Source organism: Neopelma chrysocephalum, unplaced genomic scaffold (genome assembly GCF_003984885.1).
Source record: "Neopelma chrysocephalum unplaced genomic scaffold, ASM398488v2 Primary Assembly neopelma1_66, whole genome shotgun sequence".
Taxonomy (NCBI): Eukaryota; Metazoa; Chordata; class Aves; order Passeriformes; family Pipridae; genus Neopelma; species Neopelma chrysocephalum.
In genome coordinates, this window is record NW_020897725.1 from 1,330,508 (window position 1) to 1,356,185 (window position 25,678).

The following is a 25,678-nucleotide window of genomic DNA, read 5'->3' on the forward strand; positions in this document are numbered from 1 at the left end:
TTTTGTGTTTCAAAAGATCCTTGGTAATCCAGGCAAGTGTCCTGGAGTTTTGTCTGACTTCCTCTTTGCCAAGATGCAACATTTCTGAGCTTGGAGGAGGTGATCCTTGAATATTAACCAGTTATCTTGGTCCTCTCATTAATCTAGGGCTTTATTCCACGGTACTCTATCAAGCAAACCCCTGAGGAGGCTGAAGTCTGCTCTCCTGAAGTCAAAGTTAGCAAGCTTCTGCCCTTCTCACTGGTCTAAGAATCTTGCACTTCATCATTTCACAGTCACTGCACCCAAAGCTGCCCTTGAGCTTCACATTCCTCACCAGCACCTCCTTGTTGCTGAGAAGGTCCAGCATAGCACCTCTCCTTGCTGGATCCTCTACCGCTTGGAGAAGAAAATTGAAAAGTGCAAATAAAAATGTAAGCCGTGCTATTTTTTTTCTTCTCTCTCTCTTTTTTTTTTCTTTTTACCAGAAAGAAAATACCAAGAGAAGATCTGCTTCTAAATAGTGCTCTGACTGTTTGGGAACAAAAAAAAAACCTAAACCTTTTCCACCTTCTAACACCATATATCTAATGTAGGTCAGAGAAAAAAAAAAAGGGAAAGGAAAAGGCTTAGGCACTTAATTCTGAAATACCTTACTTTGAAGTGGAATCTTGAGCCATAAGAAAGTACCTATCATGCCTATACAAGAAAGTTAATCCTCTCAGACTATGTATAAATACTTGGAAAAAAAAATTAATCTATTTTTGCCCCTACTGGGAGCTGATCTGACGTAAAACTGATCTGCTTCATAAGCAATATAACAATACCAAAGGCAATAATCACAGCTAAGACACAGGTAAAGCACCAATGCTATAACAACTTCCAGTTGTAGTAGTATCAGTGTTAGAATATGCTTGCATTGCCATAAAATACCCCCTGCATATAAGATGTAAATTAAAAAAAAACATAACAAACCACAATAGAGACACACTGTCTTGAAAAGATCACAAAAAACTACTACTAATTTGCTATCACCTTGTCTGTGCAAAAAACACAAAACTTATAATAAAAGTGATTTATCTTATACATAGTTATATTAATTGTTCTAATGTGTATGAATATGACTATCTCAAACCTATAGCCATGTCTAAAAAATCTAAAAGTAGAAGGATTATGTTTAGCCATCAGATATTTGTTCCACACCATTAATTTTTTATAAAAGCATAACTCATCATGTACCATATCTAAGCATATATTCTTGGAATTCTATTTAATTGTTCATTTATTTACCTTTAATTTTTTTAAATACTTTAGTATAGCTTGCATAACAATCACCATTTATACAACAATATGTCTGCTCTTATGGACAATTTAGATTACTGAGATAGACAACTTTTCTGGATATAATGTTGTTTTAAACTTCACTTACTTAAAATCTCTACCTAAAATTCCTGTAAAAGCATTTGCCCACTATCCACATATTATATTATAAAGTACTAATAATGACTTCCGATGAGACCTGTGTGAGACAATATTTATTTGCAAAAGAAATATTTCATAATTAAAAACCAAGAATCATATAGTTCTGGGATAAAAATGCAAATGTAAAAAATAACTGAAAGAAAACAAAATGCTTTAAAACACTTTGAGATCTATGACCAGTTATAAATATTCAACCATTTATATGAATTCATGGTAATTCCTGTACTCAGATAGATCAGTGCAAATCTGTTCATTCTTTCAAAAGTTTATCATGATCAGACCTTATAATTTATCATGGGAAACTTTTATTGACTTAATATCATTAATCTGACGTGGATACATAGGTAACAACAATTTTCACATTATAGTTCATTTAATGCATGCCTATATAAACAGAATAGTTAATATCTAAAAGTTAGAACATTAAAGTTGATAAATAATTGGTATTATTTTTACCATTATATGATAAAATATTAAATTTTGAAGACACTTTTCAGATAAAGGGTCCTTTTGCATTAACTTTGAAACAGGTTTCAGTTAATTGCTGAAGTCTGGTTTGAAGTATTTCTCTTTGATTCCTTACTACTGCATTTAGTCTCTTCCACTGAGATTTATTTATTTTTATAAATAACGTAAAAAAGCTCTCATCCAAGGTTTAACATTGACTGGATATTTCAGGTTCTCCCAGTCCTGTAGTGCAAGTGATATGAAGAATGGCTGGTATTATCTATTTAGAGGTTCAGAGATCAAGATTTCTAGTCATATAGGTATAAGAATGAGAACATTAAAAATTGCTCTAACATTACTCATTAACTTGGAAAAAAAAGTTGTAGTGGAAAAGGCTATGGATGTTCATTAATTACAGAAGACAATTCTCAACAATAGTAAAGATACAGAATGAAAAATGTAAAAACAAAGAATTAGTTTAGAAAATCATGAAATATTCTGAAGGAGGTAGAAATGCTTGCCAGGTAATGCAATTAGTATTGCCATAAAAACCCACCAAAGCACCAAAATCCACTAGCTGTGCAGATTGTAGAGGTATCACTAAAGAATAGATAATTTTGAGGCCTGAGATATCTTATTTCCTATAGGAAATAGTTGTAATTACTATTACTACTACTGTGATTTGACTGGCAATCTTAATTTTGGAAACAGAAAAAAAATAGATTTAAAATGACATGTTGCTTTGAAAGAAGCTGCAAAATTGCAAATATATTTATTTTTAACTTGCAATACTGTATAAAATAAGAAAGTCTAATACTTTTTCTGATCTGTGTTAAATGGTCATTTGCGGCAATTCTACATTCAGATGTGTAAAAGGACTGACTAAAATGGCTTTGAAATTTATGCTATAAATGATAGAGAATGGGAAGTAGAAGTTAGGACTGTGACATTGTCATCTGATATCACCTGGAAAAATAGTTGGCAAATTCTGACTGACAATTATAATACTTGTTAAAACAAGTGGTTCATACTCAATATCATGAAGTTCTAAAACCTGCTAGCCCACACCTTAAAGAGAATTTGTGATGAAGCTGTACTGTTCAGCTGTAGGGGGAATGGCAAAGCTCTTGTGCCTTGTAAGTGTCCTCTGTGAAAGAACATGAAGGATATCTACTGAGGGTGTTCTGAATCTTTTGATACAAGAGAGTGAACCTTCTGTATCATCTGGACAGGTGGGTGTATTGCGTCTGGTTGAGCTGGAGTTCATTTCCCCACAGTAGCCCTCACAGTGCTGTGCTTTGCACTGGCAGCTAGAAGGGTGTTGATAACACACCGGTGTTTTGGCTACTGCTGAGCACAGCATCAGCACTGTAACATTCCTTCCTCAGTTGAGGGCAAGATCCTGGGAGGGGACACAACCAGGACAGCTGACCCAAACTGGCTAAAAGGGCTATTCCATGCCACGTCAGCTCAGATATAAAAGCTAAGGCAAGGAGCAGAAAGGCAGGCATTCATTGTGTCCAGTGGCTGCCTGCTAGGGAACCATTACATGTGCTGAAGTCCTGCTTCTCGGGAGTGGCTGACCATCACTGCTGATGGGAAATAGAGAATAAACCATGTTATCTTTCACTTCGCTTTTGTGCACACAAGCTCTCACCTGGCTTCTGCTTTAATAAACTACCTAATTTGTACCCACAGGTTGTTTTCCATTTTACTGTCTCCGCTGTCTGGCTGGGAAGCGGAGTGATAAAATGGCTGGGTGGGCACCTAGCATCCAGCCAAGGTCAATCCATCACAGTGGAATAATTTTCACCTCAGCAAAACAATAGGAAGCTTAGATATATAACTGATGTATGGAAACAGTTAATTCCTGAAGTGTTTTGCAGTAATGTGTCTTTAGGTTGAATCCAAAGGGTTTGCTGCTGTGAGTTGCAGCTACATATGATGGCCAGAAACCACTTTCCAGCACAAGGTCTTGCAGGAAGAATCAAATAAAGTTCATATCACGTATCAAATCTAGCCCCATAATTATAATTAACTAACTGTTATTCAGTTAATAAATATTTAAATAATTTCCAGTATGCCAACAGTCTTTGTACATGATCAGACATCATGAAATTACTAAGCACTTAACTTCACTTGTTCCTGAAGTGTTACCTGAGTATTGCAACTCTTTCTCTTACTGAACTATACTCAGTATGCTGAGAATAATCATCTGGTATTCGAATTTGGTGAGTTGGGTTTGTTTGTTGGTTTGGTGTTTTGGTTTTTTTTTCCACATTGTGTTATACATCTAATTAAGAGTTTGACCAAGTTCTGCAAATAAGTGTAATGGCAGTCCTTTGGTGAAAAAGACAAAGAATTATATGTAGCAAATGCATGACCATATTTTTCTTTTGAGGACTTTCAGCTTTTTAAAAATATAGACACATACAGTAAGAAGTTTACCAAACATTTTTTCTTTTGCTTTAGAAACATACAGTTCAAAGACTTTTTGTCAAAAAACAAATCTTGTGGGGAAATTAACATGGAGCATTCAGATAGCATTTATCTTGGAACAAAATGCATACATTTTGAATAAACATATCTGCAAATTTTCATGAAAAAAACCTTCATTCTAATAGTTCACTGAATAGAGACACAGGCAAATTATCAGAACAACAGCATTCTTTTCAGGAAAGGAAGTATTAGTATACAGTTGTTATGGGTATTAAATAATCATTTCCTTTTCCTTGTTAGGTAGAATATGTTTGGTTTTTTATAAGACAGAAGAAATTAAATATATGGCTAACCTGATTAATTATCTTTTAAATTTCAATTTAAACCACAGAATATTAGAATGGTATCATAGGCAAAATATGGCATCACAGGTAAAACTTGGTCCAGTTTCCTGTTCTTGGAAATGTAGCAAGTTTCAGGTCTTTCTTTTTTATTATTCGTAATGTAATTCTTGAGTCATAATAAATGAACTTTAAATATATTCAGTTTTAAATGAACTTTTTGAATAATTTCATATTTTAAGTGTGTGTTGGGGGGAAGGTTCCCTCACAGTGAGGTAGATTATTTTTAGTATCTGCCAGTCTTAGCAAATTCTCTTGAAATACTGTTTCTTAAAAATACATTTGTTTTTATAAGTGTTATGAGGTAGAAAAATTTTGGTACAGAAGTATGACCATGAAATGTTTACCTGCTATTCATTTTAAGTCAGAAAACTTAGAAAAGGAAAAGGGAAGTTTCTTAGAGTATTTTTTTTTTTGAATTAAAGAATTTACCTTGACAAGCTGGGACTGGAACATCCCACGAGTAATAACCATATGGAGACTTCCTGCACACAGCAGTACTTTTCCCAATGAGCCGAAACCCTCGATCGCAAGCCCAGCGAACCATACTGTTGAGCTGTCCACCTGTCTGACTGACAATGAAACCATGTGGAGGGGACTCTGGAGTACTACAGTAGAGAGCTTTAAACATAAATATCAAATAAATAAAATATGCATTTAAAATTCAGATGATAATTCTTGAAAAATTCTGGTTGAATTCAGTGGACATCTGATAAGAAGCTGAGAAAACACCACTAAAAGTTTTATTTTGTGTCCTGATCATGCATGCACCAAACAATATGACAAAATATAAAGGCGAAAAAATAAACTGTTTTAAGCTCTTTATAAGCTTTAGGTTTCAGTAGCCTCAAAGGAAATAGAGTGATTGCTCACTTTTATAACTGGCTATTATTTTGGGGGTTTGTTCTGTTTTATTTTTTCACCATCTTCTTTTTAAATCAAATAAGCTACAGAATTTTACTTTATCATGAAATTTATTGCAATTGTATACATTTCAATAGTATACAAATTTTTGAAAGAAACATCTAGTGCATCCTGTGCATAACTCTTTTCAAATAGTCTTTTCTTTCTGGTCCTAAATAAGTTATTTCTTTCAATTTCTGTGATAGAATGAACTGAAGGGAAGCAAAACATTTAATATAGATTTTAATCATACATATTAGTGCCACCATAAATCCATAGCAAAAATACTGAATCTGCTTCTAGTTGCTGTTGATTTATTTAGAACACATTAAGTCCTACAGAAGTCTTATCTAGAGACTATAAAAAAATTCAGAAATCTTTATGAGAGCAAAAGTTATCTCAAACAGATACAATTGCCATCATCTGAAATTATTTATTTACTTCAAGACTCTCTGACATTAAAGACTAATTGCTTATTATATTTCCTTTCACTCCCTTGTTCATTAAATCCATGAGTACCAAGTCACTTGGGTTTGGCTATGGACCAGAAGGCTCTTGTAACCTGGTAACCAGTTTAAGATAAATGTTGGTTGTGTAAGAGTTTAACTTGGTTTCTAATTGGTTTGATTCAAGGTTGCTAACCAAGATGGCCAATTTCCTTTTTTGTACGAAAGAAAATTATACTGGAAGTTCCAAGTGCTTCCTTTATGCTTTGAAGAACGTTTATAACTATTGGCATTTATTTTCCCAGGCAAATAGAGAAGTGCTGCTTCACTCGCTCTTTAAGCCTTTCCATGTTCCATGAGTTACTTCAGGTCAATGTTCTTCTCAGGTGAAAGCTTCCTCTACACAGAATAGAGTTTGTTTACAACAAATATATGTTAAACATATTAAAGCAAAGAGCAAAATGAGAAGCACTGCCATATCTTTCAGAGCACATACTATGAAAATATTTTCTTCCTCACACTAAATTTCTCCTGCCTTACACTCTTGGAAGAATCAGAGATACAGACAGCTCTACTTAGTGTATAAGAAAATACATTGGTATTTTCTGAGAGATACAGACCACAATTAAATATTTCCTGTCTACCTCTCAATAGTTCTCTTGCTACCTGTAGGGAAAGAGAAGAATTTCTTCTTTTTTCTCTTTTAGAAGATCTAACAGGTACTATAAGAAATGAAAATAGGTACCGTATAATATTTTGTGTTTAGTCAACAGTGAATGTTATCTAGTTAATAACAAAAATTTTAAGTCTGAGAAAACTATCCTCTCCTAAAGGGAAAGATGACACTGATGTTGTTTCACTGAATATTATGAGCCTAATTATTTTTAGGCTCATAATTGCAATTGTGGAGGAGTCAAAAATTGAGTGAGGAAAAACAAAAAAACCAGCAGAAAGAATTTTATATTTATTCTCTATTTCTTTCTTCACTTTGTAAAGCGAAATTGCTTTATGCCAATAACTTCTCTAATATCTACAGATACTGTCCCTAGTACTTTTCATTCTGTATATTTCATATCTTTGGTCATCATAAAAAAATCAAATATAGATTTTGTGCAATTGCTGCAAATTGCAACAGGTCTAGTTTAGCTTGATTAACTAATATAATTTTCCATTGAAATTCTTATTATATAATAATTCTGTAAAAGCAATTATACAAAATTCTATCATTGTCAAGTACCATTTTCACACACTATTCATCATTATGTTAGTTTGAATTAATAATACATACAATACTGGCATTTTTTGCATACTAATTGACCTCTTGTAATACTGTTTGCTGCTTCTGTTGGACCTTAAATTAAAGAGTTCAATCCCCCAGGGTTTCATATTTTTCCTCTTTATAACTGTTCACTCCTGCCTTGTTTCTATGTCTTTCTCTGTCCCACCAAAATTGTTAATAATGAATTGCATAAAGATCCAGTTTGGAAAACACCCCAGGAGGTACACGAGTGCAAATAAATGCTGTGAGAGAGAAGAGGAAAGCTTCTTTCATCTTTAGTGCTGGTTCATGCCATTTGAAAACCCTGTGAAGCATTTTCTTAAATCTCTACAGAGCACATGTGTGAGGTATTTTTTCCTCACAAAATCAGTATCATCAGGTTCATAGATAGAACAGATTGGATTTCCTTTCAGTTTGGTTAATTAAAGATACAAAACATAGCTTATATTACCCTTTTTACATACATAAATGTTCCGTATTGAAATTTTATACACACTGTAGAGAGTCACGATTACATACCTATATATCTTATCCTGAAACCTTTTTTATTGGTGCCATGATCTGCTGACCAACGGAGAAATACTTCATGGCCGTTACTGGTTATATTTAGAGAAGATGAATAGTCTCCACTGAGAGATATGAGCAATGGGCTGTGACTATTTGGTCCTTGGTACAAAGGAAGGGGGAAAAAAAGAAAAAAGGAGTTACAAAGTTTAAAATAACATACAATAAATTATATGCACATAATTATATATATGTATAAAGCCTCCTCCAAGCAAATGGCAAATTAACTTGAATTAAAAATAGAAGTTGACATTACACGTTATATGCTAGAAAGTATATATTTGCTCAAAAGAAAATTTATTTCCAATCATAATTTAAGCAGTACAATTTCAAAAGACAGTAATCCAACATTTCTTTTTAGCATAATGAATCAAAATAATTGTTTTTTAAAGACTTTTTATACTGAAAATTTCTGATGTACATAAATGGTAGTGATTACCCAGATGCAATATAAAAATACAATTATATAGAAAAAGTATCATCCAAAGTTATGCATCCTATAGTTACCATCAAACACCTCAAGTATATCAAATTCCTTTTCTGTCTGGAAGAATTCAAAGAACATGCTGATATTATAGCCTTTTTCCACAGTAATGGTCCATGCACACATCTGGAGATTGGGGTAGCTGTCAGGATATCCAGGGCTCAGTATTACTCCTGTTGAATCCAGACGCATTTCATTGGCTGGGCAGAGCACTGTGAAACACAAAGATTGGCAAAAAAATCTAAAGGCCACTATTTCTGTTTCATGTGATTGTCAAGATTTTTCTGAGTTCAAAAAAACATAATTACTCATTTTTTTACATAAATTGAGCAAAATGGTGTTTAAAAATATGATGCAGGCGTTTAATTTTGAATTATCTGGATTCACTAGGTCTACATAAAATAAAAATCTCAGTAAATAGAAATAGTTGATATTACCATGTTATCAGAACTTTTTTCAAAAACCAGTTTTGCTTCATGATATAGGAACAAGTGCCTACAGTATATTCAGAACTGAATACTGTTGAACAGGAGCTTTGAAATCTGTTTTTATATTGACAACTAACTCTTACAAAAAAATTAGTTAGTCCTGAGTTATTAAAAGTTACTCAAGAAAAATAATAGGATCTTAGGTTTCTCAAGAACACTGAAAATAATATTTGCTTATTAAATACAACAATTAGGTTTTATGTTGAAAAAGTTATTGGACTATGAAGAGAGATAAAGAACACAGAAAAGCAGAGATGAGAGAGAAAAAGAATAATCATCTCCATACAAAAATCATAAGAATCATAGAATGTTTTGATTGAAAGGGACATTTGAAGGTTATTTAGTCCAACCCCCTGAGAATCCATCCAACCCAAACTTGAAAAAGAGAAAGGAATCTGCCAATATATTTTAAAAATATTAATCTCTCAGTTGCAAATTAGCATCTAATTGCTAAATTTAAGAAGTTGTTTCTCATGTCCTGTGTTTGTTTTCAAGAAGAGATTGAATAAAACACGTCCATGCCACCTGAGAAAACTCATATGGCTGGAATCGGTCAAACTACAGTGCTGTGCCAGTTGTGACACAAAGCTCAAGCAAATGAATGAACTGATCCACTCAGTTTTATAGTACATATATATACATATATATAAATTATATATAAATAAAAATATGTGGCAGAAAGAGCACAATAGTAATCTGGCTGCAGTTGTTTATTTGCAGCTAGTTTTGCTGTCTCCATATTATTCTGCTTTGCAAATTGTCCTTAATTTAGGGATCTTCAGCTAAACTTCCCTCAGGAATTTTATAGATGGTTTAAAAACCTAATTCTGTAAAATAGATTTCCTTGGGAGTCAGGTGGCAAATGTATCTGAGATATAGTTAAGAGTCATAATTCAAGAATTTTCTCAGGGTCCCTTAATTATGATGCAAAATACAGTTTGGATCTTCTTACCGTGAAGTTTTTACTTATTCTGAAAGTAGAAACTAATTTAAAGCAAAATTAAGGACTAAGTTACATGTTGCATATGGAAAATACTCTATTTTAAAAAAATAAAATGATAGCCATTGGCATAAGTTTGTGTAATTTAGTGATTATTTTCTCATCTAAAGAAGGAAATCTTCAAGAATTTAAAGAAATGATCATCCAACTGATCAATTTATTTTAAGTTAAAAATCAAAGAAAAATTCAACCTAAAGTCATTTTACACCAGTTAAAGCATACAACATATGTACAAACTTCAGGCAACAGGAGTCAACACGATGAAATCTAACAACAAAACTCCACACTACCTGGTGAAAAGAATTAGTAAATCATATAAAAACCAACAGAAGAACTGTGTTTTTATCTAGAGAGTGATTGTTATAGCCTGCACAATTAAAGTATGGTGGCTTATCCATAGATCAGTGTGATATACTAAAATCACGAAAACCAGAAATGTTAGGCATGTAATTTTGCTGCCTCTAGATTCCAAAAAGCTATTTTTTTCCATTCATCATTGAAATTTTACTTATATATTGTGATCTTCAAACTTAGATATTATATAAATAAATACATAATAAAATTATGCTGCTGCTTATTCTACATGTCCAGTTTGGTAATTTTTAACACAATTAAAGAAATTCCTTTGTATCTTTCTTTTTGATTCTCTGGATCTAACCCTAAAAACTATGTTCAATTCATGCTGCTTTAAACAGAAATTATGAAAGAACTGATTTAATATTCAGCATTGGATACAATGTTTAGCATTTCTATGTGACAGTTAAAAGATTAACTGTGGTAACTGAAGTCATTATTCCTGGGGTTTTGTCTTTGGTCTCGCATTGAATACAAATATGCTTTCAGCAACACATGCTGACAGAATGCCTCAGGATTAGCACATATGTCTCTATTTGCCCTATCTAATATTACATCATTTTAACAGCTAAAGCAATGCCTGGAGGTTACTATGATTTTCCACCTATTAAATTCTATGAGTCTGCCAAGTTAGGATTTTAATTTAAATTGGGGTAATTGTGCCTAAATAAATGTATGAATTTTCAGAAATTATCAGTGTTAAAGTTCTTATGAAGCTCACATTTCAGGATCACTTTGCATTTTTAAGAGCTAGACTTACTGCTATAAATGAGTTTGACTTTAGCATAGTTTTGTGCATAAAATCAGAGGAAAATAGTTTGTTCAGCTGTAATAGTAGACCCTTCTTTTTTCTTAGGAATGCAGGAAAAGGATATATTTATAAGACAGTAATTTTTTAACTCTCAGCTGAAAACCTAGGTGGAGATTATAGTAATAATTAAGTTCTAAAAATTAATATACTGATGTTTAATTTCCTAACATCTATACTATGCACCAGTTTGAAACTTTGCCAATTTCTAAGAAACAGTCAGATATTAGAGCTTAACTTGTAAAAGTAGTAGATTTATTGCCAATTAATTTACGATTGCCAAATAAATCTTTCAACATCAGTGTTTTATAGATATGTTAATGAATTAAAATTACTGTGGGAAGGAACACCAAAATATCAGATTGGTAGAAAAAACAGAAAGCAGTATTTGTCATATAATACAAATGTAAATCAAATGTATTTATTATGACTGATTTGGGAAAGTATTTTAATCCTGCAGTAGATATTAGCATATTAAGCTCAGGAGTAGGAGGATCACAAAGGAATATTACAGCAACCAGCAGAATCCAAAATGACTGTTGTTTACATAACTTATGCTTTTAGGAGGCTATGGTGTTTTGTTTTGGTCTTTTTTTCTAGAAAAGACTTTATTGTACATATTTATAACTGAAAGTCCTTATTTATCTTTCTGGAAACAAATGGAAGAGTTAGTAAGAAAACATAAACACATACTCATCACTGGAACTTCAAAGAGATTCCAGTCTTTTAATAGAGCATGTGCAAGGCTTATCTTCATTAGCTTCTAAAGCAGTTTGGTATGAAAGAAAGCCCTGACGTTTTCTTTAAAATTATGGAAAAATTATATTAGAGGGCAACACGTCAACTTTCAGCTTAATAAAGACTGGTTTAAACTGTGATGTTAGTGATTGGCAGGACTGTAATCTTGTTTTGACTTTAACAATGAGATGGTATTATATCTGTATTTGCAGTTTTCAATACTTCACAAAGTAGAGCAGCAGTCCTTTAAACTTGTGAAATTCACTAAAAGATTACTAATTATCTTGCATTAATATCTAACTTATACGAAACACAACAACAATATATTGGGAATAGCTTAAAAAATCTGATGTAAAGAGATAGAGGAGGGTATGTGAGGAATCACCATTCAGCTAGACTGGCAGCAGGAAAATAAAAACGAGAAAAAACCTTGACAAGAAGGTGGTGCTCCATCCATCTGAAGTCTTTCACCCAGTCGGCATGTCAGAATCTCATTACCAACCAACGTAAAGCCTGGTTGACACTGGTATCTTATTATGTCTCCTGTTTGGAAAAACAAAACAAGACAAAACACAAACAAACAAAAGAAACATTAAACAGCAATTAACTGAGACTTTTAGCTTTGAAAACATTATTGATTAATGAAGTTTCTTGCCACCACATAAAATGGGCTAAATGACCTCTGGCATAAACAACTTTGATTAGTCTAAGAAACGTGGTAAATGAGCTTTGTGTTGCACACTGTGTTGCATCTATCACTGTTTTTCACCACATTATTTGTTGGATAGTTTGCTAATTTGTCTAGGTTTGACTGATGCTGTGTGAACATGTCCACAGAGCTTTAAGCAATATAATTTATAGGATAACCATTATGAAACTAAATAAAGGTATTAGATTAAGTCACTAACTCACACAATCCTGAGGGGGGAAAAAATTAAATAGGAACTGGATTTAGTTGATGATATCTAAATTTGGCATGGTGAGAAAAAGAAATTTTCATTTTTTAATTAAGAAATCAATAATTCATATGGTTTTATATACCAATAAAAGTGAAATTTTTATATCCCAGAAGTTAGTTCTCTTTGGTCCAGATTAGGGTCCAGATTACAGAGAAGAAAAGGGAAAAAATATTTTCTCTTTGTTACTTATATAACTAATCAAATATTGATATGGACTAAAAACAAATTTATTTTTCTTTGCCATCATATGAGCAAAACTAGCTGTTCAGACATCTGACATATGAAAGAAATTTATATGATCAGACATCTGATCATATAAATCAAATTTCTTTGAATTGTAGGTGGCTAAGTGATATTATTACACGTCTCAGAAGGTCAGAATGTCATCCCCTTCTCTGATCCTCATAATTTTCACAAATTTGATTTTACCCTTAAGGTCACACAACCTTGATTCTGGTACAGAATATACCATTTTCTACATGTTTTCTTATGGGTTTTGTTCGTTTGTTTCAGAGTAATACAATGTTTTATATTAGAGAGTATGAAAAATGTATTTTAAAATGAAGTCAATTACAAAGAGTTACTGTATATGTCATCTCTGAATGGGATTCAGGAGGTATAGGGAAGAGGAATGACTTCTTAAAAAATGTATTTTCAAATAAAAATCTAATGTATTATAGGCACGATTTTCATCCTGAAAAGCATCCCATGCACAACAAGCTTATTTTTGAAACAAATGTTGCTTTCGTTTTCTCTTATATTACCTATTTCGAATTCATCATCCTCAGTTAGAATTTCTGCATTTGGTATATTTGCTGGAGGCTGGCAGACCCGGAGCTGATAGGCTATAAACAGAAACAAAGCACAGCTGACATTCTCAAACACAGTTAACAGAGCCATGCAAACTTAACTGATTTAATACCTATATTAACAGGATAAAAATAAAAACTCAATTTATTTTCAAACTTTCAGGAGAATCAAAAGGAAATGAAAACATCAGAAGTTGTGTCTATATTCTTGATTAGTTATTTATTTTAGTGGCAAAACCCTCATAAATAAACTAAGAAACCTAGTATTGCTTACCAATCTTCTCACTTAAGTGATCTCACACAAAAATAAATATTTTTGTATTGTGGACCTATTGTTTTGCTTGTTTTGGGTTTTTTTTTTTTTTTTTACGATACAATTTTACTATTGAACTCTTCTGTAATAAATACAAGTTTTGGAATCCCAAAGACTCTACTCAGAGGCAGAATAACTAATGGACAGAAGCATTTTGAATGTGAAATTTCCCAGTAAATGAATAGTTGTGGAGCACATCGCACCTCTAGATAGGGTCAGAGAATAATGCAGCTTTCAAAATTCTCATTTGAAGTCTTACATGAAATAATTTTCTGTGATTTAACACATGATGCAGCAGCCAGGCAAAATAATTAGGTGAAACAAATAAAAAGACAAGTACGAAGAGTATGCAGAAGCTATATAGATTTTTTTTTTTTTGGAGATTGTATGAGGATAGGCCCATATCTGGACACAGACAAAATTCCATTTACTCTTAATGCAATCAGGACAGAAATCTTGCCAATGAAATCACATTGACATATTTATACCGAAAGTATAGTCTTCCTTGTTTTAAAGTGTACAGTCAAGATGAAGTATGCTTGGTTTTCACTGATAGTACATTTTCATATAGCATTTTTTTTTATAGCATTTCCCTTTAGCACTGAAACATCATCTACTTATGGCAGATGACAGTTCAGCTTCAGTAATATGCCTTTTTGGTTGCTTCCTGTGATTAGATTCTTTAGTAATCTAATTGGCCAAACCTTTGTCAGTCACAAAATTTATACTGCAACAGGTAAGACCTTTTGTTACTATTGAGTCACCCACATTTGATATCTTCCTATTATACTCCTTTTTGTTGATCATATAATGAAGATCTACTTAAATCAGTGAGTCAGTAGGATAAAGCAATTTAAAGTAAAACATACCAAGTAAACATGAAACAATTGTGCTATTTGCATCCTAAGAAAACTAATAATAAGAATACAACATAATTAAAAATTGATTCAATAAAAAAATTGTATCATTTATCTCAAATGTCTCTCATTTAAGGGTACCAAGAGTATCATTAATTTTAATCCCCAAATTATCTATTTTAAATAAATTTGACTCCTCTCACTGTGTTTCCTTTATTGCTATAAATTTTGTATAGCTGATATGAAGGATCATAGCCTCCAAGATACTGAGATATTTTTTTTTATCTTGACAATATCAATCCAAAGATTGTTTTAAGTTTCTTCATGAGTAATCCTTGTGGTGCTCAGTTTGCATCTTTATTACACATTAGAGCCCACATCTGTGGAATGACAATTTTCACAGCAAAAGAAACAGGTGAAAGAAGATAAGCTCCTTAGAGACACTTTACTACTAGTAAGTGATTAGACTGGAAGAAACAGCCTCGAGTTGCTCCACGTGAGGCTTATATTTGATATTATGAAAAATTTATTGATCAAAGGGGTTGTGAAGCATTGGAACAGCCTGCCCAGGGAAGTGGTGAAGCCACAGTCTCTGAAGGTATTTACAAGACGTGTAGATTTGGCACTTGTGGACCTGGTTTAGTAGCGGACTTAGCAGTGTTGGGTCTACAGTTGGACTCAACGATCTTAAAGCTCTTTTCCAACCTGAACGATTCTATGGTTCCATGAGTGTTTTTACATTTTTTTGGTCAAATACTGATATATTAGTAGATATCAATAAATATCAATTTATATATTAATGAATATAAAGTGTCATTTTTGTCCTTCACAAGCTGATACATGCAACTTAGATGCCAAGATTCGGAATAGAAATTTTTAGCCCTCTCTGCCTAGCCCTACTGGAGTCTATATCCTGCAATCAATTCAAGTGCTGTTGATGGTGGGGTTTTTTTCATTGTGAGCTTTAGGTAATTTTTGTTTTGCTTTGTTTTGTTTAGATTAAGGTTCCTCTACTCCTCAATTCTGTCTATCTATATTAACCATGGTCTCTACTAAGCCAAAAATAAAGTCTTCTAGCCCCAACATTTGATCAGGATCTAGAAAACAGATTGTAGTCTGTCAATGTTTTCTAGAATAGTCATTCCAATAGACATTCATGGAGCACCTAAAAACACCCTTACTTATGGATCTGCTTCCTTGTAATTATAGGAATGCAAACCACACTTGGCCACAGAGGGTTTGAATGATTACGAAAAGAGGTAGAATTCGGTGCATTTATTTTTAACTGTTTTCATTCAGTCACTAGTTAATTCCAGGGTAAATTAATATTAACTACATCATATAGTTCACTATCATTGGCATCTCTACAAAAAAAGTACTTTCTTCAAAATATCCCAATATCTAAGAAAAATTTATTGTCCTCCAAAAACATTCACATTTCAAAGGAAGTTTAGAAGCATCGTAAGCACTAAGAAGATGTGCCCCTTGAGCTTTAGGGTCTTGATGCTGCATTCTTCGCTCCTGTCTCATCACAGTGAATTTTTTTTTTTTTTTGGTTGACTACTAGTAAATTAAATATTTGGTCAAGAAAATAGCTTATTTTCATTATTCGTATTATTCCTTCATATGTTGCATTACCCTAGTGCAGGTCAGTCATACTAATAATTGCAACTCTTCTTAGGAAACGTAATTAATTTTCTCATGAGTTGTCTGTCTGCAGTGACCAGTGCAGATAATGAAATAGAGAAATTTGTCACACTTACCATGATAACTGAGTACAAAGAAGCCACTGGTAGTAAAGTCACTGTGAAACTTGATCAGAACCTGATTGGAAGTGCTATAGACTGATTCTAAGGCAGTGTTGCCACTAAACTGTCCAATTTGAGGAGAAGTTTGATCTGGTCCATCCCTAAGAAAAACAAACACAGGAATATTTTTTTTTTTGCCCAGCCAAATAATATAATTTCTCTAATTTTTAAATTATTGTAGTAATTTTGCTCTAGATTACTCTAAAAGGCACAAGACAACTAAAATAAGATAATATAGATGTGAAGAGCTGAAGGCCTTTTCAAATCCTGTGTAGATTGGATCCTAGTTCAACCACCTTTTGAAAGTAATTTTCTTATTTTCAAATAAAAATCGAAGCAAACTCAAAATTATTGAATTTGTAATTGTTCTTCATCTTCTTAACACAACCTCTGATTACATTTGTGTATCTATAGTTTCAAATGTGGCTATCAGAAAATAAATAAACCTAATACATAAAATCTTCTTTACATGAATTTACTGATATTATTTTGCACTATTTATTAAGATTTAGACAAAACATACTGCTGGTAAGATCATTGCTACATTATGGAAAAATGAATTTCACTAGAAATTTCTAATTTCAGTAGAAAAGTTAAATCAAAGCTAGTACTAAACAATGGTGGAACTGTACAGAGGACAGAATCAGATTACAAGGGCATTAAATGTTCATATTTGCTTCCTTTCAGATCAGAATTGACAAACGTTAAATAATAGAAGTTTAAAGTTAATTTTTTCAACCATTATTTTAACTGAAAATATATAATATTTAACTGAAAAATCACAATATGTAATAAAATATGAATATTTTTTATTTTGAAAATTTTGTAGTAGTATGTTTGTCCAAATTCTGACACATTGACTCTTCCCCCTCTGTTTTATCAGAGAAATTATATGCTTTGAAACATTTGAATTGGGAATAAAATGCTTTTTTTTTTTTCCATTGGAAACTTCTGTAAAAAGTTTGATCAGTTCTTTAGACAATTATAATGCCAGAAGTGGCATAAGCTATATAATTCTATAGCCATCATGTATATAATACAATTTTTGCATATGTATATGAATGAGGCCTAAAGCCACGAAATGTCTTGAGATATGTGGTGGAGGGACTAATGAGGGATAATGAGGCTACTGATGGGGGTGATAGGTTATCATGCAGAGCCATGATAGACATGGATTCAGGTATATAGAGAATATAATTTGTTTACGGCTACTGTTGGCTCAACTCTTTTTGCCATGGCTAGATACAAATAGAGTGTCTCCTTTTAGGTACTCTTAAAAGTAAAAAGAGCAAACTTGGAAGAAATTAAGAAAGTGTTGCCATATTTTCTAGTACTAACGCTGTAAACCACTAACACACATATCTGTAAACTCTTATTATCACTCCTTAAGCATTATTTCTCTTGGTCGTTGATGAGCTGTCATAGCACGTCTCTGTATGCTCTTGCTGACAAACTGAGGAACACTATTATTGTTTTTGAATTCTTATCCAGTGCTTCCTAGAGAGAATGGTCCATTGGAAAACAAGGGTAAAACTACAAATATACTCTTTTAAATTCAAGCTTTGTTGTATAGGGTCACATGAAGATTAAATAAATGTCAACATTGTTTCCTTACCAGACAGTTATGAAATCATATATTGGCTCAGTTTGAAGAACTGTGAAATTGATGTAGATTCCATTCCCAGGTGGTACTCTTACAAGCCAGAAGCAGTCTTGAAAGTTTGGATACTCGTCAGGGTATCCAGGAGAGTATATGGTGCCATTCATTGCAGTTATATTTCCTCCACAGAGCGCTATAAAAAAGACATTTTTTAAAAAAAAATACATTAGATGCTTTTTGGGTTATTAGACTATGTAAAAACTATACTATTAAACACATTTGGTAGACTATAACTACATTGCGTATGACCATTGCTGTGTAAAGAAACAGATTTTATTGAGCTTTGTGCCATGAGTCAGAAGTCCATTTTGACATTATTGGTCAAATAAAAAAGTAAAAAAAAAATTAATTCTGATGTTATAAATACTATCAGAACTGGAACTAAAGCCATATTTGGATATTGGGTAAAATTTCCTGCACAACTGAAAATGATTTTGTTAGGGCTTTGTATAAATGCTAGATACAAATTAGTTGGGAATCCCATTAATTGCTTTCATTTATTGTCAGATAGACAACCAAAAGTAACACGTGAGAGAAGGGATATGCTTGGGTGGGTGAAAATTAGAGGGGAACTTGAAAATAAAAACATTGTCCAGCAGTATGAATAGCAATTTTGCATTTATGGAAACAAATTCTGATAGACAAAGTAAGAGTTCTCTCTGTAATTCACGTTGAATTGTACTAATTTTAGATGCCATACAGTGCAAGAATCACCATACAGATTCTGGATTTTTACTTCTGGAAAACCCTTAGTCCAGTTATATAATTTTCTCCTCAGAGGTTTCAGATGATGTTGAGTATGACACCACCCTGTTATTACAGAAAAGAAACTATGTTATAGAAGCCTAGTTCTGGAAAAGTGAGCAAAGGTTAAAATTGTATCATTTGCTTTATTTTGCATACATTTGTTTTGCCCACTCTACCCCAAAATGCACATGGCATGGCAACCCAGATTCCCTAAAATATGTTTAAAAATCTCTAACCAGAGAACAGGTTGTTGGAAATACAAGTTTTACATATAGGAATTATAGGCGTATTTAGCTAAAGCATGTGTTAGGGTTTATATATATACACCCTTTGGTGCTGAATTGTAGGTTAAGGAGACTTTCATAGTCACACCTCATCTCTTCAGACTGAACAGCTGGCATACTGCTTTTCTTCAGCTTTTAGCTTCAAAGTCTCAAAGGGGTTTGAGCAGTGCAGACAGAATTGATTTTGCAGCTGGGTCTTAGGGGAGTGAAGAAATGGTCTGATGACTGTCAGGCAAAGAGATTTCTTGGAAAAGGAGAGCAACAGAATCCAAACAGATGAAAGCAAGGGAGATGAGTTAAGAAGGGTCAGAGAGTATTAGATGATGCTGAGCACAGGTTAAAGGAATATTAGGTGCATGAGGATGCAAAAAGAGAAGAAAACTGTTTAAACAGAAAGCAAGTTTAGTGACATTTGATTCAGATTGTCACAAACTCTTTACTAAAAATACCACAGTAAATAACTGCACAAAACCCCATGTAATGTAAGAAATTTTTCTAGGAGCTGAGCAATGTTGACAGTCTGTAATCATGCAGCATAACACGCATATTAGATCTCTATTATTAATTTGGTTGATTTTTTTATCTTCATCTTTTCATATGACATTAGGTAGAAACCAAGAACATCCAACCACTGTTCAGGAATTTCGTCAAAACTGATTCTCAGAACAGCAACGTGTTTTGGACATATTCAAATTTACTGATTAAATTCCTGGGTCCACTAAGGTAGTTCAAAGAAGCAGAATCGCTCTATTCAGTAAATTATTTGTTTTGATTCTGAGGCACAGAAAATACAGTTAGAACTAAGTAATAGGGAAAAGCTAAGTGTTTAGCAGTTAAGACATGAACTATTATTATTCCCACAGGATCCAGAAAATGGGTGTTAATTGCAATGAATTAACTTCTTTCCTTTTCAAAAACCAGACAGTGTAGGTGTCATCTCTCTTTTATATGATGAGGCTTCCCTTTCTGAATTCAGTATCAGTTAGGTCTTAATTTAGCTACCACTTCCCCCAGAATTTCCTGTGGCTCACTGACTCCAGAAGGAATTTGGAGTAATGAGGCTTTTCATTTAAGTACCTAAATTTGGGAAGACAGTTCAGAATACAATTCAAAAATGCAGAAATAGGGGAGCTTTTTATTTTCTGTTAAGGTGGTTTGTTGGGGTTTTTTTGTGGGTTTTTTTGGTGGCTTTTTTTTTGGAGGGGGTTATTTTGTTTTGGTTTTTTAGGGGGGAGGTTGTTGTTGTTGTGGGGTTTTGAGGCTTTTCTCCTCTACGCGCTCAATCCCATTCTTAATGTTGAGCTTTTACCACTCAGTATATAGGGAAATTAGGCCTTTAACTGGGATCTTGAATACCTCTCCTGAAACTGTGAAGGGTCTTATGGCATATGAAAGCGGGTACTCAACATGTTGTACAGATTTCATCTTTGCTTAGGCATACAGAGAACTTTACAGTCAATAACTTAATTGTTAAAGGTGTTTGGACCTTGCAGTCCCAAGAACGTAGGATTTCGGGATGATAATTTTAAATATGAAGTATCTTTGCTGTGTCTGGGTTTTTTTTCAGGAATCTAATGTTGGTGTCTAAATGTTGCCACAACTGTGACAAAGCTGGACCTCCCAGAAGAAAGTAATTATTTCATATGGAAGAAAATCCAGTCCTCAGTTCAACAAATAGCTTTTGTGGTGCACATCTATTTCTCAAAGAGATTTCTGTATTACCAAAACACCCATCCTTTTCTTTTTCAGAGTCTGGCAACACAACATGACTGACCTTCCTTGGCCTGCTGCTTAGATACAGATTCCTTTCAGCATAGCTAAGGATAAGATAAGCACTTCTACAGAATCATCATATACATTAATTCTGTCTCCTTAAAACGTAAGTTATGTGCAAGTCACAGTTCATTGAATCTGCTTACCTGTTGCAAGCATAATAATGAAAAGAAAATCTGAAAGGTTAAAAAATGTAATTTAAAATAAAATCCCATTCAGAAAAAAATATATGTACAAGGAATTCACACAGCATTAACTGGAGGACAATTGCACTTTATGCCACCTTTGACATTTCTTTCTAACTGATGAGACAGAACATAAGTGGACAGAATTGGTAAATTCAATTTTTGAATTCTTTTTTTTCTTGATTCAGTCCAGACCTTTCACGATGTTGCATCACCTAGATTAAAAGCAGCATGGGTCTCCACATTCCAAACTTTAAGCCTAGCCTTCCAAATGTAAACTTATTACCACAGATAAGTTTTCAGAGATTTCATATTTCCATGAAACATTTCAGCTTCTCCACTAAAATTCTAATGTGCAAAACCAAATACTTCCTGTGCAAAGACCACGATGTAAAAATACAAGTCCCTATAAACTGAAAAGCTGAAACTACTTCAGTTAACAGTCCTTAGGAAGACTTTCAAATAATGAGGGGTTCATAGGTCACCTGGAACATACCTTCACATCTGGGGAGAGGATGATTCCAATTGCGGCTGATTCCATGAAGACAAGTCAGAGCTGAATTTCCAATTAATGTGTAGCCAGGAAAACACTCAAATGAAATAGTCTGTCCCACAGTGAAGTCATTTCCAATAACAAAACCATTCCGAAATGGTCGAGGATCAGGACAGCTTTGAAGCTGATATGCTGAAATAAGGAATAAAAATGGGGGAAAAATAAGTAAGACACAAATTCTAATTACTTCAAAAATAAAAGTATTTAATTAGAATAAACTTAATAATCATGGGCATCCCATATGTCTAAAGTTCCATGATAGTGATGATCAAATCATTGATCCCACACCTGGAGTAGGTACAGTGAAATTAGCTAGGCTTCTGTGCTACTAAATAACATTTCTTTTTGTCATTTGAAGATACCAAACTGAGCTAGGCAAAGCGTTTTTCCATTCCAATAGGAGTTTTCTGGGTCTTCATTCTTATGTTTAAGAGAAAGGAGAAATATATATGTCTATACTTTAATTTGATTTTCTCAGAAGAACTAAAAAGCTCTATAACAAACTATGAATTTCAAAGAACGCCTTGGTGATGTTTTCCAAGAAGATTTGAAGCATTGGCTTCTTATTAGAGAACTGAGAAGAAATAAGCAGTGCACAGTCTGCAGTATCAGAATATCAGAGGTTGTATATGTTTGAAAGAAGCAGTTCTCTCTTATGTGATTAAAACACGGACAGGAACTTTTCAATTCTGTGACAAATAACAGCATCTCCAAAATGATTACTATTAATAGCGGTAATAGTATAAGCTCTTAAGTCTGGCCTTCTTAGCAGTTGAAGTCATAAACTGACTTTATCTGTAAAAGCTAATACTTTTTACAGTGGCTCACTTCCAGAATGTTACAGAGTTCAAGTCATTTTGGACTTGTTACTATTAAAACAGTAATAGGAGACTGCTCTAAAGTAAAAACTCTTTAAATCCTTCTTTGGTGTTATTCATGTAATGAGAGCAAGTCTAGTTTAAAATATACATTTGACCTTTTTCTGTGAAGAGTGGTGATCTAATCCCTTTTACATGAATATGCAACTCTATAAATAGAATTATGATCTTGCAGTCTTCATGAGCTCAGCATGACCTACTTGGGTGCAACAGAACAAGAACCTTTCAGGGAAATTGCAAACTAGGAAATGGATTTGGAGATTTCTGGGTTGGTATTAATTTTCACTAGTCTACATCAATCCAGTACTCTAAACCAGTATTTAGATCATATCCTTCTAGAACACAATACACAAAATCCCCAAAAGCCCATAAAACCTTCAGCAGCCATATTGTTCTCACAAGAATATCCAAATCTCACCTTGATATACAATATGAAATCCTTGTTTATTCTGTGAGTAATCACTGTGAAAGTATAAGCTAGTTTCATGAGTTGTGCTGAACAGAGAGGCTGGGAGCTGAGGGCCACTTAGTCTCCCAATAACTGTGCTAGTTTCTGTAGATCCACTCCTAACTTCTAAGTAGTCATGTATGGTCTCCGTTGAGAAATTCAAAAATTGCAAATGGACACCTGAAAAACATTGTAAGTAAATAAAAGTCACCAGTATCGATACCAGGAAAGAAAATAAAGTATGTACATCTTACACTGATAATCACAGAAAATAATCAGTTGGAAATACATGTATTACACCACCGGATACAGTCCACAGAATTCAGTTTGAAGCATTGTTTTTCCATACACATTACTAATTCTGAGAGGCTGACAAGGTAAAAAATGCTAATGTACTGAAATACTGACGTAATTCAAGGTATCAAACTGTAGGTTACATATATATTACTCTTTGGAAAACATTGTTCTTTGTGTATTTAGAATCACAGAATCATAGAATTTAGGTCAAATTTAAGTTCTGAATTCTGAATACATTACATTTAGCTAAATCTTTCCTGTTTTCAATTGCATAAAGTAATCTCCTTTTCTATTAAATGAAAAATGCTTTGTGTGTATACACCTGAAAAAAAAAAAGTGACAGACTTCTATCTCAGAGATAGCTCCACTGTAGTTGCACGTAAACTGATCTCTCTCAGATTATATTTATTTTTTAAAAAACATTTATATACATGAAATAATAAGGCACAGTAAAAAAAAAAAGCATCTTATATGGATTATATGTATTGTAAAAGTATGTGGAAGTAAAGTATCTGCTCCTTCAAGGTTATCTGGTCACTGACCTTTTTCAATGCAGTACGAAAAAATAAGAAAAGGAGGAAGCCATGAACAAGAGCATACCAAGATATGAACCCAAAGGACAAACGGTAAGTGAGGCAGTGATGAGAATAGAGAATGAAAGGAACGTGTTGCATGTAAAATGGGGCTGGTCAGTATGTTTGTCTGGTTGAGCACCTGGTCATATCTGTCCTATCATCTCATATCTTCTTATTAAATCTTTTCTTAGCTATCCATCTGTGTAATCTCACTCTTAATCCTGCGTTTATGTGTTCTGCAAGGATTAAGTGCCAGCTACTGGTGACACCTGAATCTGTGAGCAGAACTTGGTGCCTGTTACTGGAGTCAGACCAGTGGTGTGGGTGCCTCCAGCCAGCGGTGCCAACTACTTGAGGGAGTAAGAGGTCATAGCTCTCTGGATCTAGGGATAGTTGTACAGACCTTGTTCCTAGAATGTTAGCTAATGGAGGCACCAGTGTGAGTGGACTGGGTGCCAGCTTTTGAAGTCAAAGCAGGGAGCCTCTGGCCTGAAGTGTTTACAAGAAACTTTCAGTCAGTGGGGTGGGAACAGTGTGTTCCTGAAACCAACTACTGGGACGACCAGTAGTGGGGTGATGAAGAGCTCAGAGTTGGTGGCTGCAATAGAGCCGTGAGGCTGTGAGTCACAGCCTTATGCCTGGTGCTGGCTGCTGAGGGGTAAGTGTTTATATCTTCGCCAGTCCTGGTGAGTGTAGGGAAGCACACGTGTCACCTACTTGCAAACTTTCAATTGGACTAAACAGTGAGTAGGAAGGCCTTGGGTCCAGCTCAGGGTATCAGGCAGGCAGAGTCCATGCTGGTACACCCAGGACTTGAAGAAGTGGAGTACCTAAGGGATGAGTGTGAGTGCTGCACATTTGCAGCAAGCATCAAACTGGACTGGCTGGCGAGTAGGGGACCCATGAAGCAGGTAAGGGAGCCTGAGATCCAGAGACGCTGCAAGCAGATGCTCAAGGCATCCACAATGTATGTGTGCTTGTCAACCTAGAGAATGTTGTGTGAGTGTCTTTAGTGACCTTCTGTCTCTGCCAGCCCGTGAGGAGGAGGGGACTTGGCTGCCTGTGTTTGTGTTTGTAGTAAGCCCTGTAAGTAAGTGCTGTTGAAGGCAGTACCCTTCTCAGTGTGAGTGCGTGTTACCCGCCACATCAGTGTCCTCTGTGTGTGTGTGTCAGTGCTCAGCTTTGTTACTATTTGAATCTGCAAATGGTAAAGTGGCACATGGCTGCCACTCATCTTGGGCAGAGACTTTGTGTCTCTGGGCACCAGACTAAGCTCTAGAGGCAGGAGGATCATCAGCTGGAGTGGCTGCAGGAGGTGGCTGCACTTATAACACTTCTTTTTAAGTCACTAAAAAAATGTAAATCATATTGTCTAACCATCATTCATCAGTCCCTCTCCCATTAAACATGGAGTTCAATTATTTAATTCTCATACACACACTGTGGCATATGATGGTCTTAGCGACAGAAATTTCTGATTATTTGGTTTAGTAAGGAACAGGGAGGCAGCTTACTATCCATTAGCATGTTATCTCTCCTAACCAGGTGGAGTATTACAATAATTATGTGGCAGGAGGAGAAGAAAATGCTCAGCAGCTGAGTTATTATAGGGCTTTTAAACATTTTCCTGTTTATACAAATTTCTATATAATTACAGCAAAGTAGAATTTGTATTTTGTCAGGAACTAGTGCAAATACAGAATGATAATGGAGTAGTTTC

At 34.0% G+C, this 25,678-nt stretch overlaps 1 protein-coding gene across 6 annotated transcripts in view; it reads right to left on the minus strand.

Annotated features, from left to right (window-relative positions):
- CSMD3 (CUB and Sushi multiple domains 3) overlaps positions 1–25,678 on the minus strand; it is a 621,549-nt gene that overhangs the window by 75,815 nt on the left and 520,056 nt on the right. For all 6 annotated transcript variants that reach the window (XM_027684441.1, XM_027684440.1, XM_027684437.1 and 3 more), the window contains 9 exons: positions 23,057–23,266; positions 21,704–21,892; positions 18,174–18,351; positions 16,514–16,659; positions 13,536–13,616; positions 12,242–12,355; positions 8,448–8,636; positions 7,896–8,042; positions 5,181–5,369 (listed from right to left, as the gene is read on the minus strand). In XM_027684441.1, coding sequence (XP_027540242.1) covers positions 5,181–5,369; positions 7,896–8,042; positions 8,448–8,636; positions 12,242–12,355; positions 13,536–13,616; positions 16,514–16,659; positions 18,174–18,351; positions 21,704–21,892; positions 23,057–23,266 — 1,443 coding nt within the window. The remainder of the gene's footprint in view (positions 1–5,180; positions 5,370–7,895; positions 8,043–8,447; positions 8,637–12,241; positions 12,356–13,535; positions 13,617–16,513; positions 16,660–18,173; positions 18,352–21,703; positions 21,893–23,056; positions 23,267–25,678) is intronic.